Source organism: Condylura cristata, unplaced genomic scaffold (assembly GCF_000260355.1).
Source record: "Condylura cristata isolate star-nosed mole 26May11 unplaced genomic scaffold, ConCri1.0 scaffold00033, whole genome shotgun sequence".
NCBI lineage: Eukaryota > Metazoa > Chordata > Mammalia > Eulipotyphla > Talpidae > Condylura > Condylura cristata.
In genome coordinates this window covers 15,120,863-15,136,953 of record NW_004567134.1, presented here as the reverse complement: position 1 = coordinate 15,136,953, position 16,091 = coordinate 15,120,863, and the positions used below count along the sequence as shown (strand labels likewise).

General features: G+C 52.9%; 1 protein-coding gene across 1 annotated transcript in view; it reads left to right on the top strand.

The window, feature by feature from the left end:
* The window catches only part of SYN2 (synapsin II), a gene marked incomplete at its 5' end in the record, with an annotated part of 111,755 nt that extends 96,471 nt beyond the window's left edge, over nucleotides 1–15,284 (top strand). Inside the window, 3 exons of the mRNA XM_004692370.2 lie at nucleotides 8,024–8,084; nucleotides 11,939–12,179; nucleotides 14,431–15,284. Of these exons, the coding sequence (XP_004692427.2) occupies nucleotides 8,024–8,084; nucleotides 11,939–12,179; nucleotides 14,431–14,566 (438 nt within the window). The remainder of the gene's footprint in view (nucleotides 1–8,023; nucleotides 8,085–11,938; nucleotides 12,180–14,430) is intronic.
* Nucleotides 15,285–16,091: the final 807 nt, after the last annotated feature.

The window sequence follows — 16,091 nt, the reverse complement described above, 5'->3', positions numbered from 1 at the left end:
CATTTCAGTACGTGTTTGTCCAGTGAGTTCCCGGTTGTGATCAGTGTTTAAAAACAGCCCCTACACACTGGAGTCAGCATTGGCATCCCGTGAGTAGCTTGGGTCGTGTGCAAGTGAAAGGGTGTAAGCCCAGGGACCTTACCCAGGACAGCAGGACTTTGCATGGGGAGTTTTAGGTGCTGAAACTGACGCTTGTGCCGCTCCTTACCCCTCTCGCTTCCAGGGCAGCTCAGGCTGAAAGAGCTTCTGGCTTGAGTACTAGCTCCAGGAGTTGCCTCTTGGCCCATGTTCCAGATCAAGACCAGGACACACCTGTGGCTGGCCACGTGCTTCCCTTTCTTTTCCCTGCCTGCAGCTCCACTGTCAGAGCTTCATTGCTTTGATTCGAGAAGAGCACTTGTAGGAGAGTGGAGCATAAGGGTGATGAGTAGAGGGCACATCGTACCTTGTGGTCAGCCAACCCCCTGACCAGGGGTGGGCAGAGCGAAGTCATGGCTGACTCAGTGCCTAGTTGAGAGGCATATGGGAGGGCTGGGCCTGGGCTGTGCTCTGAAAGCAGGGAGATGGATGGCAAAGCCTGATCCAACAGATGAGGACTTGACCTCAGTGCGTTTGGGCCGTCAACTGCCAGGCTGTCCTGACCAGGGGCCAGGGCAAGTGACCTCCAGTCCCTGGACTCTGAAAGGTTTAGGGAGACTGTTCTCAGGGTGGCAGTGACACCTGGTGGCCAATGATGGCCAAAGCCGCCGGGTTGTGCACCCACAGAACCTTCCCACTGTTCTTCCCAACCCAACACATAGCTCCCGTCTGTCATCTGGGATCTGGCCTTATGCCCTGGGGCTATAGAGTGGTGGGCACTGCCCCCTCACCCCCCTCAGACCTCAGGAAGCAGGGAGAGACCTGCAAGAGGACAGAGTTCAGGTCGTGCCAGTGGCCAACCTTCTCATTTCCCATTGTTCTGAACCATTCTTCATCTCCTGTCAAATCTTTCATCCTTTTTTCTCTTTTTGTCCTGTCAAATCTCCTGGAGCCCAGGGCTCAGCCGCCAGTGCAGGGATCTCAGCCAGCACTGTGCTTTCTGTCTGGCTTGGAGTCTAAGATGCGTATCTGAGATGCTTAGAAGCCTGGGCACATATGTGAAAAGAAGGCAGGTGGCTGCCTCCACCCCCTGAGCTGATCAGACCCCACTCAGAATGTCGCTCCTACTGAGGGTCCCAGTAACAAGGGCACACTCAAACTGGGATGTGCTACAAGAGAGAAATTGGAAGGCTGAGGTATTTGGCAAACTCTGAGTAGAAGCTGAATAGCAGTAGTCCATTAAGCCCGTGACAGTATCTTCAGCTCTCCGATGGCTGTCGTGGAGCCGGTGCCAACAGGCAAACCTGCCACGGAACCAGCCCTGAGGGGCAGCAGGGCTGCCCCGACACGCTGTGAGGCTTCATGTCCTTGTGATAATGGAGCGTGCGCAGAATGACTGCTCGTCCAGGGCATGGTGGGAGGGTCGGGCTGGGGGCAGGTGGTGTTACATTTCCCTCACGCTGAGCCCCTTGGCCGGGCTGTGTGCCACCCCTGGGGCAGGGCCGTGATGTGGATTCTGAGTTGAAGGTCCGGGGCCCCGTACCAGCCTCTGGGGGACATTCCACCTCACCTGTTTTACTGGCTTGCTGGTTGAAGAGACACAAGCCAGCCCTTTCAGTTACAAAATTCTGAAAAGGCGAAGTCTCTTGAGCGCCAGCAGACCAACACCAAGCAGAGTTTCACAGAGGGCACTTGAGAGGGCACCCAAATCAGACCCTAAACAGGGTCAGCAGGGCTTCCTTTGCTTCCAAGAGGTAAACTCAGGACAAATGAAGCCCTTCCTGCTTCCCACAGCAGGATTAGCTTGAGGGAATTTGTTCCCCAGTGAGTATATGCTGGAAATGTGAGGACATTTGAGGCAGGTTCAGATAAAGTCACCAGTGGCTACATCCCTTAACAGACTATTCAGGGAAACTGACTATTTTGGGGCTGACTTGACTTGAGAGGGACATCTTTAATCACTTGAAGCTGACATTGTGACCTCGAGTGACCTGGCCCTCAGTGCCCCCATAGGTCTCAGGGACTGCCCCCACGGGACACTGCTTGTGTCTTTAGAAAATGGCTCCGATGGGAGGACTCCTATCCAGGAGATGAGCTCTGCTTCCAGAGTGGCAGTGCTCCCCATGAAAGGAGGAGGTGGAGGAGGCCAACCCTGGGCATCTTTGATAACCTCGCAGAGGAGGAGAGGTGGGCACTGGTGACAGCAGGCCGGAGCCCAGAGAGACCCCAAGGTGCCTGAAAACACACTGTTCCCTTTGCTCTGACTGAACCGGCAGCCTCCCGACCACATTCCTTCCCGCTGCCTCATTCCCCCTGGGCTCCTAGACCGGGGGGCAGGGCCTGGGGGAGCTGATCAGAATAGTTCTGTGGCGTGTCCGGCAAGGAGCTTGGCCTGGTCTCTTTCCTGGGGCCAGACCCTGAGACCCTTTCTCAGTTTCCTGTCTCAGATATGCTGAGCCAGCATGGGGCTTCTTCCTGGTGGGGGCAGCTGGGCGCAGGCCAGCAGCTCTCAGCGCTGAGTCACTCAGTGTCTTTCCTTCCTCAGCTTTCCATCCTGCCGGACCTCAGATAGGAGTGTGTGTCTCCCAGCTTATCTGCTGCAAGCCACAAGATGGCAAATTGAAGGTGCCTTTGATAGAAAACCCACAAACCCTCATCCCTCGCCTTGGTTTTTCTCCCAGACCAGTGATTTCCTTTCTGCTCACCTCAAGAGCTAGTGTTCACTATTTCTGGAATGACTTTTCTCCATCTTCAGTGACCTTGGTGCAACAAACACATCAGTGATAAATAGAGATATGAAGTCGCTCAGTCCCCCACCAGAACTTTCCATGCCCACAGGAAAGATGCCCATGTATCTTCCCCACTGATGGTGACAGCCTGCCATTCGAGCTTCATTCCTTGAGCTTGATTCTTGTCATTAAATAATAAAAATGGTGTTCCCATACAGTTCTTTGCCTAGGACTTTGCAGGCTAGAAGGCACATTTGCTATTTTGAGCCTCGCAGTGCTGTGGGAGATGTTCTGACCTAGTATTTCGAGTTCTGTTTCACAAAGCAGCAGAGAGAATGCAGATGACTCGCACAAGCTCACACAGCTTGTAAGCAGAATGGGAACTTCTGGGCCTCAGTTCAGGAAGCTCTCTACAGGATCACAAACTGTCCTTTCGTGCTCTCCCCAGACCCGCAGGGAAGGTGAGAGTAGAGAGACCGGGCCTTTATGACCCTATGTGAGGGACACCCTTGCTCTCCTCCTCCTGACAGCACCGTGCACACCTGCTGGCCCAGAGGGCTGAGCTCCTCTGGCCTCCTGCAGCCTCTGGTCTCTGGACCCCAGTGGGGAGCCAGCAGGACTTAGCCCTCTCAGCTCTGATGAGGGCAGCAGATGCTGCCCTCATCCAGCCCTCAAAGCCTGTGCCCTCAGGACACCTCTACTGAGGTTTCTTGCTGGGCTCAAGGCTGCAGCTAAGAAGGGCTTGTCTCCCGCTCAGACACTAAAGAAATGAGCAGCAGCTGGAAGAATTAGTGGAAGCCCGGAGGCCAAAGTGCCTGGGGCTTCCCTCCCTGCACGTGTGAGCAGCCCTCTACAGCCTCCCCTGCCAGAGAGTTCCAGGCCTTGCTTGAAACCGCCAGTGCCAGGAAGCTCACAGCTACCCAAGCCAGCCCTTGACCAACTCTGCATCTGACTAACTGATCTTCAGTTCAGTCCTAGGTGCTTCCTCAGTGACCCCACTTAATCCTCATAGTCAGCCTGCTTGGGAAACAGACTCAGGCTCACCTAGAAGAAAGCTACTAGAGGAAAGATGTCATATCACAGTTCTGCTCCATGTGCCCTTCTTACTCAGCTGAGTGGAACCATGGAAGCACCATCCCTTTGCTGAGACCCAAATGTACCTCCCATGGCATCACTGTCAGCAATAGCTTTACACGCGGCCCCCGCCGCCCTTCGGGTTGTCACGCTGTGTGCCCCAGTCACTTAGCATTTTCTCCTCCCTCTGGTCTTAAGGATAGTCATTTCCCGTGTGTGTGTGTGTGTACGCACACACATGCACACGTGCGCACACACACACGTACACGTGTGCTCACAGCTGGACACAGCAGTGGACTTCACATTTCTACCTGTTGAGTCCACTCACTTCCTGAGGGAAAGCTCAGCTCTGCCAGCCATGAGTCTCTGTGGCCAGTGGGCTGCAGGCCAGGCTTGGGCAGTGACGCCAAATAGCCAGACTTCTGTGGAATCCACATCCCAGGCAACTCTTGGTGGCTGGAGACTGATCCCATGGTAGCCAAACCCCATAGGGAATAGGCCCTCGGCCCTAGCAGACAGAAGGCTGTGGGCGGAGCCAGTGTGTCTCAGCCTGGCAAGGGACAGTCCTGGGGGACTCTCCTTCTGCCTCCCCTAATCCCTGGGAAGTCTTCACAACCTCTGTGTAGCTGGGGAAAGGAGAAGCTTCCGAGGCGCCAGACAAGGGTGGCTAAGGCACATTCCCAGGCCCCAGCCTGAGGACTGCTCCTGGGAGCTCTGGCCCTGAGCTTTTGGAAGGGACTCTCGGGATCAGTTCATCCTGGGGTATATCATTTGTATGTCTGTGGGTCTGAGGAGAGCCAGGGCCAGGCTTCATGGTCTGCTTCTGCTATGAGCTCATTCTGGGAGTGTCTGAGCTTCACCAATGGGCTTTTAAAAACTTAGAATCCTAGCTTCTCAGGGTGGGCAATAAGTGTAGCATTCCCCTAGTTTAGCTTTTATTTAATGAAGGAATATTCTCTGTGATATCTCTGTTGGGTAATTCTCTATCTTCAAAACAGTCTCTTCCATTGTTTTTGCTTTAGAAAATTCTTTCTAAAAAAATGTTATTGATTTGCTATCTGGGTATCTGACTATGTAATTTGGGAAGGACAGTGTCACAGCTCCATGTGTGCATGTGTTCACTCATCCTCCACAAAGCCCCAAAGCCAACACCCTGTCCCAACTCCGTACCCCCCCCGCCATCCCCCTCACCTCATTAATTCTGGTAATAGTCCTATTTTCCAGAGTCTAAGAGTCATTACTGGTTTTTTTTTTTTGGTCATTCTGTTTTCTTTAATTATATATATATCAAAGTGAGTGAAATGATCCAGTAATTGACTTTCACTTTCTGACTTATTTCACTTAGCATAGTCACTTGAAGATCCTTCTGTTTTGTCCCCCAAAGCACTAAAAGCTGAGTAGTATTCTGTTGAGTACATAGAGCACTGTTTCTTGAAACAGACCTGTCAGTAGGCATTTAGGCTGTTTCCATGTCTTGGCTATTGTGGAGAATACTGCTATGAGTATATTTTCACATTAGTCTTTTATATTCCTTATGTAAATACGTAGAAGTATGGTATTTCCATTTTGAGGTTTTGGAGGAGTCTGTGTACCATTTTCCATAGAGCCTGCAGTATCCCTCTTGGGCAAGGAGGGGCCATGACCCAGAGGGCTTCTTAGGGAGCCAGGGAAGGCTGTGCCCTCCAGCTGGCTGTCGCCCTCTGAAGCCAGGCCTGGAAGCATGAAGGGTTGGGATGGGGTGTTTAGTATGGGTGCCAGACCCGGGAGGCCACAGAGATTGTAAGTAAAAGGCCTCCTCACTGTCGACATCATCTTATTAGCACTGACCAGGGAAGGCGCCTGTGGATTCCTGCCTTATAGATGATCTTACTTTATGTTCTAGGAACTTTTCTGAAGAAAGTCAGGGATAGAAGGATGACAGAACTTGTGCAGGGTCCCAAAGCAAGGCAGAATAAGCAGCACTGGTACCTTGTGTGCCCACTGCTGAGCATCAATTCCTAGTCCCAGACTTGCCCAGCGGTCAGCCAAGCAAAGAGAAAGATCACTGTGGTCAAGAGCTCCTGTCCCCATGTCCTGGCTGGGCCAGGTTGGCAGTTGGTGGAAACAGCTTGTCCCTCTTTGAAGGCACCTGTGATCTCAGGGGTACTTCCCAATCCTGGCCTTTTTAGAGCCCCTACTAGAGCTGACAGCACATACCATAGGGTTTGACATCTGTAACTTAATGTGTTTTCTCTCAAAGTCTGACCCTCTACTTCTTTCTGGCTTTCATCACTGTTACTGCTGTATGTTTATTTGACAAGCATTTATTTAGGGCCTGCGCTTGATGTTGATAAAAATGACAATAATCTTGAATTTTCCAAAACATCCCTGACTCTATTTTAACATTTTAATAAGTAGTTCCCGTATCAGGCCACATGTCCAATTTTTTTTTTTTGTGGGGGAGAAAGGGGCTCCGTGTTTGTTAGGAACTCACAGAGAGAAGACGACTCATCGTCTGTGCCCAGGGCCTGGAGATGTGAGTTCCCCTTCCCGTGTGAGTCCACTCGGCACTTTGTGGGTCTTCCAAGAGGAGGCCAAATTGAGAGAAGTCAGAGGGGAGAGTCATGGGTGGGCTAGAACTGGCCTACACCTCCAGGATACAGGCTCTTGTGAGGCTTAAGGGAGATACGAAAATGTCTGTCACATTCACTGACTCGTCGAGTGTTAGGTATGAGGTGTGTGGAGCATACTTGAAGGGACGCAATCAGGAAGAAGTTAGGCTTGGAGAATACAGCACAGAATGACAAGAGACAGGAGAATCGGGACACAATTCCAATGCTCAAAGGAAGAATTGAAATGGGCCTGGCTGGAGCTGGTCAAGAGCAGGTGGTGAACGCAGGTGCCGACAGGGAGAGCTGATGGCCTTGCTGGCTGAGTGCACTGGGAAGGCTCGCGCTGGTTTCCAGGGTATGGTGCTTCGTTGCCAGGGCTCTGGGCCGGGAAAGAAGGGAAAGCAAGTGCAGATGTACCATCGGTGATCGGGACAGGTAGGGGGTACAGACTGGAGGGGCACCTATGATGGGGTCCCATGAGGGGCTTCAAAGACCCCCCTCCTCCTCCTGTCTTAAAGTGTCTCAGCAGGACAGTTTCAGGCAGTGCTGTTACGGACTGACCGCGCTGCTGGCGAAGGTCCCACCCTTGCTTCCTTGGTGCCGGAGCTGAAGTCGGGTCTTAATAGGCAGGAGGGGAGCTAGGTGGCCAGAATTACAGGCCTGTGGGCAATGGGGGATGGGGGAGAAGCCATCTTAATGTGGTGGGAGGGCTGGGGCATGGCACAGGGAGAGGAAGTGCGGGTGCTGACACCCCGTGCCTGCTTTGCAGCCTGGCCACTTCGACATCTCATTGACACACCAGGCTGCCTGTGGGCATTCTCAAGCTTCTCCCTGTGCCTGACTTAAGATGTTCCAGATGTTCCCCCTCCTCCACCCTAGTGTTAAGCAAACGGAAGGCCTATGCATCTTTGCTCCTACAGGGGCATAGACAGAATCACAGGTGGGAGAAAAGGACACACTTAGGGGTGAAATGTGATCAAGAGAGAGAAGCAGCTTGGCTTTGAGCAAGCAGTGCTGCCAACGTTCAGGTCTTCCTAAGCGAAGGAGGCTTCCAGCCCAGCTACTGCTTGGGTCTGACCGCTGACAGCCCCAGAGCGGACTCTCCAGGACAAGGGAGTCTGGTTGTCTGGCCCATCCCACACCCTGTCTCAGGCTCCCCTGAAGCCAAGCCGCTCTCCAGTATTCAGTGTTGACCTTCCCTTTCCTTTACAAAGTCAGACCTGTGAGTATGAGGGGGGCTGAGCATGTGGAAGCCCCCAGAGAAGAAACCAAGTATAAGAACTCAGCTTCTAGCAAGAATAACCATGCTAGGTGGTGAAGTAAAAGGGGTGAGGCACCCTCCACCCAGCCCATTAGAGGGTCTGGTCCATGCCCTGCACTGCCTATACTTCTAGCCCTGTGATGGCCAGAGGCCGACAGAGCCCCTAAGCCAGCAGAAGGCTGTGGGCAGGTCTGGCTGGGTGCACTAGGGCTGAGGCTCACATAGAGCCACAGGGCTTCTTTGGAATCTGCTTGGAGTTTTTTTTAACCTCTTATGTTTTTGTCTTCCAGAGTGGAACACTTAAGGATCTGGACTCCGGCAAGACCCCGCCTCAGCGGCCAGCGCCCCAAGGTTGTTTACAGTATATTCTCGACTGTAATGGCATTGCAGTAGGGCCAAAGCAAGTCCACGCTTCTTAGAGCGATTGGTAGTTAATTTTTTCAAAGCAGAAATTTTAAGCCAAAAACAAACAAGGAAAGGAAGGAAAGTGGGGAGGGGGGAACAAGAGACCCCCATTGGTGCCGTTTCTGCGTTTTCAGTGCTGACTGGACTGTGTTCCTCCTGTGCAGTGTCAGCAACCCTGTCCCGTTGTGTGCCTGTTCCTGTCCGTGCTTGTACCGCTCACTTACGTTTCTCTGTATAACTTGTGATTCCAGGGCTGTTTGTCAACAGTGTACAAAAGAACCGTGCCTCTCCCGAGTCCAGTGTGACTATCTTCTGGGTGGTTTGGTAGTACTTTTTCAAGTGTTACATAATGTGGGGTGAAATAGGACCGGGGGGCAGACAGGGGAGAAACAGAGACCACAAAAATAAACCCCAAGGCCTGTCCTCACCCCTCCAGGTGCAGACAAAACTGCCCCCACCCTTGCTTCCCTCCAGAGTGTGCTCGGGACCTCCCTCCCATGCACTGTGCTTTTGCTTCCTTTCTGCATGACAAGGGTAAATAGCCGTGTAAGAGACTTCGGTCTCACCTCCGTGGCTTCATCCATTGACTCTGAAGGCTTCACCTTTCTCTCCATCTGCTGACCGTGGTGCAGTTTGACTCTGTGGCCAGGCTGGCTGTGCCTGCAGAGCTCTTGTGTTTTAGTGATGACATGAACTATCAAGAGCAAGCTCTTTCCAGGAATGTGTTCTGTATTTTATCTCCCAGTGTACCCCTCATTTTATTAGGAGCTAATTAGCTGTGAACTAGACACACACACACACACACACACACACAGTGGGGCCGCAGATGTGCAATATCCAAGTGAATCTGTATTTTCTGTGTTGATCTCAGTCTCCCTGACGTTGTTCCCCTTTGTTGCTGGCTCTAAATTGACCACATTTGCGCTTCTGTGGAACTGAGCTGCTTCGTATTTCCCAAAACTTGACCCAGGTGCAGAGATGATTCTATAGCGCTTTTAGACAGGGAGCTGCTGAAAAGTTGGGCAGATCTTTGACCGTCTTGCTCCAGGCCTCTCCTGAGGCTTCGTTACACAAGACCAAATCAAGACCGCTGCATTTCCCTTAAGAAGGGACACTGCCTACGGGACTAGAGGGGGCTCCTGCTGTCCTTTGGCAGGCCAGAGCCCCGGGGCACTGTATGCTCCCTCAGAACTGGTGTCTTTGGCCAGGATAGGAGGCCAATCTGGCATGGAGCTGCATAGCCGTGGTTCTGGAAGAACCTTTGTTGGTCCTTTTTCCCACCGCCACATGGCCCCCAGGCAGGCGACAAGGTGGTTCACTGCACCAGGCCTCACGTTCAGCATCGCCTCTGGCCATACCAGGACGGGCCCCGTGACCTCCTCTGGCACCATGGACCATGGGCGCCTGGGCTGGCAGCTTGCCTTTCAGAAGAAATGCTTCCAGCCCGCCTGTGACATTCCCTCGTAGTCCGCATGGACATGTCAGCGCTGGCTGGCCAGGTGGACGTGTTCCCAGTGTGGTAGCACGTGCCGTGGCAGATGCGTCCAGGGCCTTGTGCCCTGGTTCCTCCTTTGGTTGCTGGCAGATTCTGAGGTGACAGGGAAAGGCGTTGGGTGTGACGTTCTCATCGGTGAACCCGCCCTTAGAGGGTGACGGTGATGGATCTGGTGTGAATAGAGACACACATGCATTGACACACTTCCGGGCGGGTTGCCTGAGAATCAGGCCCTTAAATACCTCTCAGTCTGATGAAACCGTAGAAAGGAATAAAGCAACATTTCCTGGAATGGAGGAATGCATTTCATTGATTTTTTTTTTCCTAATCATTTAACTTTTATTGTCCAAGTGGCAAGCTGATGGTGGTGTTGCTTCTCTGCATGTTTTCAGTGTGGTCATCCAGGTGCTTTTCATGTGACATTCGTGAGCCACGAATACAGAGTCACCATTTGAATTCAGTCAGGCTCCAGGGTGGTGCCAGCCAAGGTCTCTCAGGTGGCTGGTGGAAGCAGGCAGCAACCCCTGACTGCCCTGAGTCCTCAGGCAGCATGCTAGGGACACCTCTGGCCTGGGGGACATCATGTCACAGTACAGGATTGCCGTTCAGGTGTTTTGTACCCTTTTCTTTTCTGATGTTGTCCCCCTTTTTTTGTACCGATCCAGCTGGGAGAACCTCAGACAATGCTGGAAGTGTGATCCAAGTACCTCTCTTTTGTGACTCTCTTGTACAGCTTAATGTGCAATAAAGGAAAAGTTCTATCTGTCTTCAGTGTTAAGTTGTACAGTTTCTGGCGATTTGAGCATCTCTGTACAGGTGGGAAAGCACTCGGGCTTGGGTCCGAGAGGCTGAGCTCTGCCCACGGTGCTTTACAAGAAAATGCCAATACAAATGGTACCCAACATTGGAAGAGGCGAAACTGGCCCCCATGGAATAAGCTGCTAGTTTATCATCTTCACTGGTTACCTGATTTGAACTTGGACAATGCCAGTTATTTATTCATTTATGTATGTCTTTATTTGTGACTAACCCTGGTACTAACAGATGATTGGTGGTAAAGAGCAGCCTGTGCCGTGTAGTGGGGAGATGAGCTGATAGTCCCCACGGGACAGAGTGGCCTAGACATGCATTTCGGCCTCTCCAGAGGCACACAGGTGTTCTGGCATTTCTAGCAAACGAAGTCACCACACTGCTCTTAGCTGCTGTTGAGTTTCTGTCAGCCTCCTGCCAGCAGGCCTGCGGGTGTAGACTCTGGAACTGACCCGAGAGATCAGATCTCCCAGCGATTCTGCACATTTCCACTCACATTTCAGTGAGTGCCCATGGAGACGCCATCCACTCCCAAGTGTAGTAACCGCCCTCACAGCGATTTGAGCAGCTAGGCGGCTCACGTCTGCCTGTCCACCCCTTGAGGAAGGAGGGCTGCCACGTGGTTTTCTAACATGCTGGGAGAAGGGCATCTTCATCCTTTTGGGGCCTCTAGTTGGCCAGATGGTGCCCACAACATGTCCAGGAAAGAAGGGGACTTGGAATTCTGGAGACTTTCACCACACACACCTAGGAGAGGCTGGAGGCCCCGAGGATGTGCTTGGAGGTAAAAGAATGGCTGGAAGCACCAGAGCCACCCGGTCACAGGTGTGAGTTCAGGACAGTCACACAGAGGCAGGCCGCAGCGGGAAGGCCAGCTCCTGGGAAGCAGTGCCAGGCAGTGCTCCCCAAAGGTCGCAGAACACAGAGTCCTCCCTGAAGCACCTTCAGAACTGTGGTCCTCTGACTCATTACCTTCTTGAAAGAAATTCAGAGTGGGCTTTTTTATACTTACAGTAGGAAACACTGAGACCTAGAGAAGTTTGGTAACTTGCCCTGGGAGTCACTGGAGGGTTTTCTGGTTCTGGCCCCAGGCCCATGCCACCCCCCCAGCCCGCCTCTGTGTGTGCGACCTGAGACCTGCCAGTCAACCCTGGTGGGGCAGCCTGCACCTGGGGAGCCTCTGGGGAAGTGGGTGGGGTCCCTCGGGGGGCCTTTGCCAGCTTCCCTCTGATCTGGGCTGCCCTCCCACAGTTTCTTCCCTGTATGCCCCACTTTTGCTATGACTGAGGGGCAGGTCTCTGAGGAGGAGCAAGTAGTGGCGATGTCTGAGGGTAACCAGGGAATCTCTCTGGAGCCCTTCAGAGCCTTAGGTGACTTCTTGCAATAGAGCTTATCCTTTTGGTAATTAACTAACCACACCCGTTGGGACGTAGATTCTAATAAGGAAACCCTTTGATATGGTTAAATTATGAAGTTTTTCTTGTACTGAACCTAGGGGGCCCTGGGCAACCCCAAGGAATGCAGCCCCCAGGCAAGGTGCTGCCTGCACACTGGCTCCCCCCTGGATCATCACTGCCCTCTTCCTCCTCCTCCTCCTCTTCCTCCTCCTCAGCTCCTCAGCGGCCAGGCGGCCCCACCACCCACGGAGATGCACCTTCCAGCGGCAACTCCCTGGCAGAGGCCCAGCCACCCCCAGCTGCTCCACCACAGAAGCCCCAGCCTCACCCACAGCTCAAGTAAGAGACGACTCAGCAGCTCCTTCCCCTCCCCTCTTCCTGCCCCTCCTCCAGGCCTGGGGCTCTGAGCTGCTAGAAAGCACCTTCTATCAGCCTTCTTACAGACTTTATTTTTGTGGGGTCTTTTTTTTTTTGGTTTTGGGGTTTTTTTTTTTTGGCAAGAGGCTCAGTTGCGAGTGATTGGGGAGGATAGAAAAGAGGGAAGTGAAAGACTAAGGTCTGGTGACTGCTCAGAGCCTCCCTTCCTCCGGGAGCTGGTCCCGAGGCAGAGCCCTGTTCTGTTCTGCTGCTTACCCAGGATTTTCGTTTGTTTGTTTTTTTTTTTTTTTAATTCTGTCTCCCACTCTGTTTTCCGTTTCTTTTCTCTCTTTCTCTGTCTCTCTCAAAATTTCTTTTCAAAAAGTCCTTTTTCCTGGCTCTGACTCACAGTTTAGAGTGTGTAGTGGCCAAGGCTGTCTAGAGGAAAAGGGGAAGTAGTTGAGTCCATTTCAGTTTCTTCCCATCAGCTTTGTCAGAGGAGGCGGGTTTCTGGTGAAGGTGGCGGAGCAGCACCCAGAGAGGTGCTAAGGGACCCCTTCCTCTGACGGCACTCAGTCCCTCTGGGGCTGACAGGCCCCAGGAGCTGGGACCCCGCCCTTGGGAGGGACAGACTTGTCCCTCTGCCCCCGGACCAGCCTGTGGCCACACTCAGCACAGTCTCTGGGCGGAGGGCAGCACCCGCCCAGCTTCTCAGAGTCCAGTGATGGGAGTCTTCAGGGAGGGAGAAGGGCCTCTCAGATTTGAGGGATCAAATGAGCCCGTTGAGTGTGTCATCATTGCATCTTAGAGTAGTAAACATTGTCAGCTGAGACTCAGTTTTTCTACAAAACCATTTGCCTCGTTGCTAGTAAAGCCCAAGTTTGGGCTCCACTGTCCGGAGAGCTGCTCTCCAGGTCTCCGTCCTACCTGGCCAGTTGAGCATTGCCTACTCCTGCTCCCAGTGCTGGCTGGGGGAAGCTGTGCTCTCCTGCCCCCCATTTCCGTTAATCCCAGCCATTTTGCATGTGGCATCTTTACAGTCTCCTACCTCTCCTATCTGCCCACTGAGGCTAGATCTTGGGGCTGAAGTTGCTGAATGGGACCCTGCTGATGGGTATGAGGCTCGTGGCCGGGGCCCTCGGCTGTGCCTGTGCATGCAGGGGAGCACCCCCTCCCGGAGGGCTGCATGTTGGGGCTCATCCTGGCCCTAATGAGAAGCAGGGCATCTGTTCATAGTCACTGCAGGGGAGAAACTGCTTAGGCACCTGTGGAAGGGACTTTCCGGGGTAGCACCCAGAGTTCAGGGAAGGGCTGGGAGTCCTAAGACACCAGGTGAAGGTGCTAGAGCCAGAACTCGGAAGTCAGGCTGCATTGGGCCTGCCCCTTTCCACCTCCTTGCTGCCCCAGTTTTTCTCTCTGAGCCGCTTGTCTCTCAAGGGAAAAGTTATTCCCTAAGATGTGAGTGATTTGGATATTTTAATCAGAAAACTGCCTAATGACCTTGTACAGCTCTTGCTCATCCCTTTGCACCACAACACTCTGAACCCCACAGGCTTCACGTCAGGGACCCTCGGAGGAAGGTGACGGGGTAGGTCAAAGCCATCTTAGAAATCAGTCACCCAAGCCACTGGGTTCATGCCAAGCTGAAAGTTTCATTGCAGTCAGACAAAAAACAAACAAACAAAGAATGTCTAGAGATCATTTTACCAAACATCTCCATGTCACAAGTGAGAAAGTCAGGCCCAGGGAAGCACACGGCTGGCCCAAGGCCAGGATGGGTGAGGTGAGATGCAGAACCAGGCTTCTCTGGGGTCTTCTGATGCAAATTCCATCAGTTGGTGGAAAATGAAAGCAAGTCCCAGGTACCTGTGGTGTGAGTTCTGGATTAGTCCTCACCATATTGGCGCCTCTGAAATTAACCCTCTGGCATTAAATAAGAGCAGGGACTTCCGAGTCACCCCTCCTTCTCCTTTGCCTTCTCCCTCTTTCTCTTCTCTCTTCTTCTCTTCCCCCAGCAACCCTGCTGCCCCATCCTTTCCTGAAGGTGAACAAATAGCAACTGGTCGCCCCAGTGCCTGGTCATACATCTTTGGCTGACTTTCTCCTCTGTCACCTGGTCTGGCTTCCCGGGGGGGTGCGGGGGTCCCTGTTACGTCTCTCTCCTCCTGTCACCATCCCTCCTGCCTCGCTGGGAACACACCCTCTCACTTTCTCTCTGGTTTTTATCTTCAAGCAAGTCGCAGTCCCTGACAAATGCCTTCAGCTTCTCTGAGTCCTCCTTCTTCCGGTCTTCAACCAGTGAGGATGAAGCCAAAGCGGAGACCATCCGGAGCTTGAGGAAGTCCTTTGCCAGCCTCTTTTCAGATTAGCTCTCCAGACATATGGGGGCACCTGAGACATTTGCCAACAACACTCAGCCACACTTGGTGGCTCTGTCCCACGGCCGTGATGCGCGTGGCCCCCTCCTCTGCTCTGTTGTGCTCAGTGATGTCATGCAGCTCAGAAAGGCCCATGGGAAGGTCTCAGGGCAGGTGCCTAACCAGGGAGGGGCACCTGCCGTTGGGTGGAGCTGCTGTCCTGTAGTCAGGAGATCGTCCTGTGCGGTCCTGTTCATTCGGTTCGCTGTGAGTCTAGTGGCCTTATCGTGACTGCGCCATCTTGTCTTACTCTTTCAGGACTTCGCCCTGTGGGCTCCTGGCAGCTTACCCTAGCTCAGATGCAGTGCGAAGCATGCCCCCCATTAGCCAGTGCTGCCTGTCTGGTTGTCTGTCCCTAACCCAAAGTCCTCTTTGGCTCTGAGTGTTAGGAACTTGCCCGTATGTGGAATCCTTGTCACATCTGTTTAAGACACACCTGCCCTGCTCATGAGACTCCTCAATTTCCATCATGGGGAAGCACCATTAGTGAGCCCAGATGGAGAGGACCAGGAGCCAGTTGCCCTGTCTCCCTCCTCTGGAGATCCCTTCTGACATGTGTGTCTAGGGACAATGAACTCCCAAGCTGCGCTGTAGAGAATGCATGCCTCTGTCAGGGCGGCCGGCCAAGTCTGTGTTCATCTCCAAATAAATGTTAAGACCTCTGGTATAATAAAAGTGGCAGCATTAACCAGCATTTGATTCAACCCCGAGGTCTCCCCTGGCCACCTTGTGACTGAGAAGGTGCGTGTGAGGCACGTGTGTGTGTCTGCGAGTGTAGGAAGGGGAAGAGCCTAGGAGGGGGTGCTTCCAGTCAGTCTGGGTGTGCACGTGTGACTGTCTTGGCAGGTGGCTGAGAGTATGGACGTGCCTCCTGACACCACCCCATGACTCTGTTTCCTCCAGGACAGCTGACTTCCTTCAGTAACAGTTTCTACCTGAACATGTAGCCTTTCCAATAAGCCCAGCTCCTCGGCTTCTGTGGCAGCCCAGTCAGACCCACTTGTCTGGCCCACAGCATTCCCAGCAGAAGCCCACAGTGGACCAGTGAGTGGGGTCTACCAGCCAGCCCCAGCGTCCTGATCTGCTATCCAGGTGGACTCCGGACACTTCACTTTGGCTTCTTCATAGTTCTCTGGTATTCAAGACTTTGTTCCCAAAGACCAAAAAGTGCCCTGAAGACAAATACCACGCATGGATAAAAAGCAATTAATATAGCCACGCTCTGTCTACGTGCTTTCCTCCACAGGGTTCTCATTTTACTAACTCAACAAAGCCACACACCCAAATGCCATGGTCCTGCCCCCTCTCCTCACAAGCCACAAGTTCCAAGGTCAAGGAATGGATTTCTCTGGTGCCAGGTTCTTTCTAATGCAAGACATGTTTTCAGGGCCTAAGGATCTAGAACTATACCTTCTTAGGGTTAAAAAACAGTGACTCCTATGGGCCTGTGGTATGAGGAGGATTCCCCCGCTCCCAT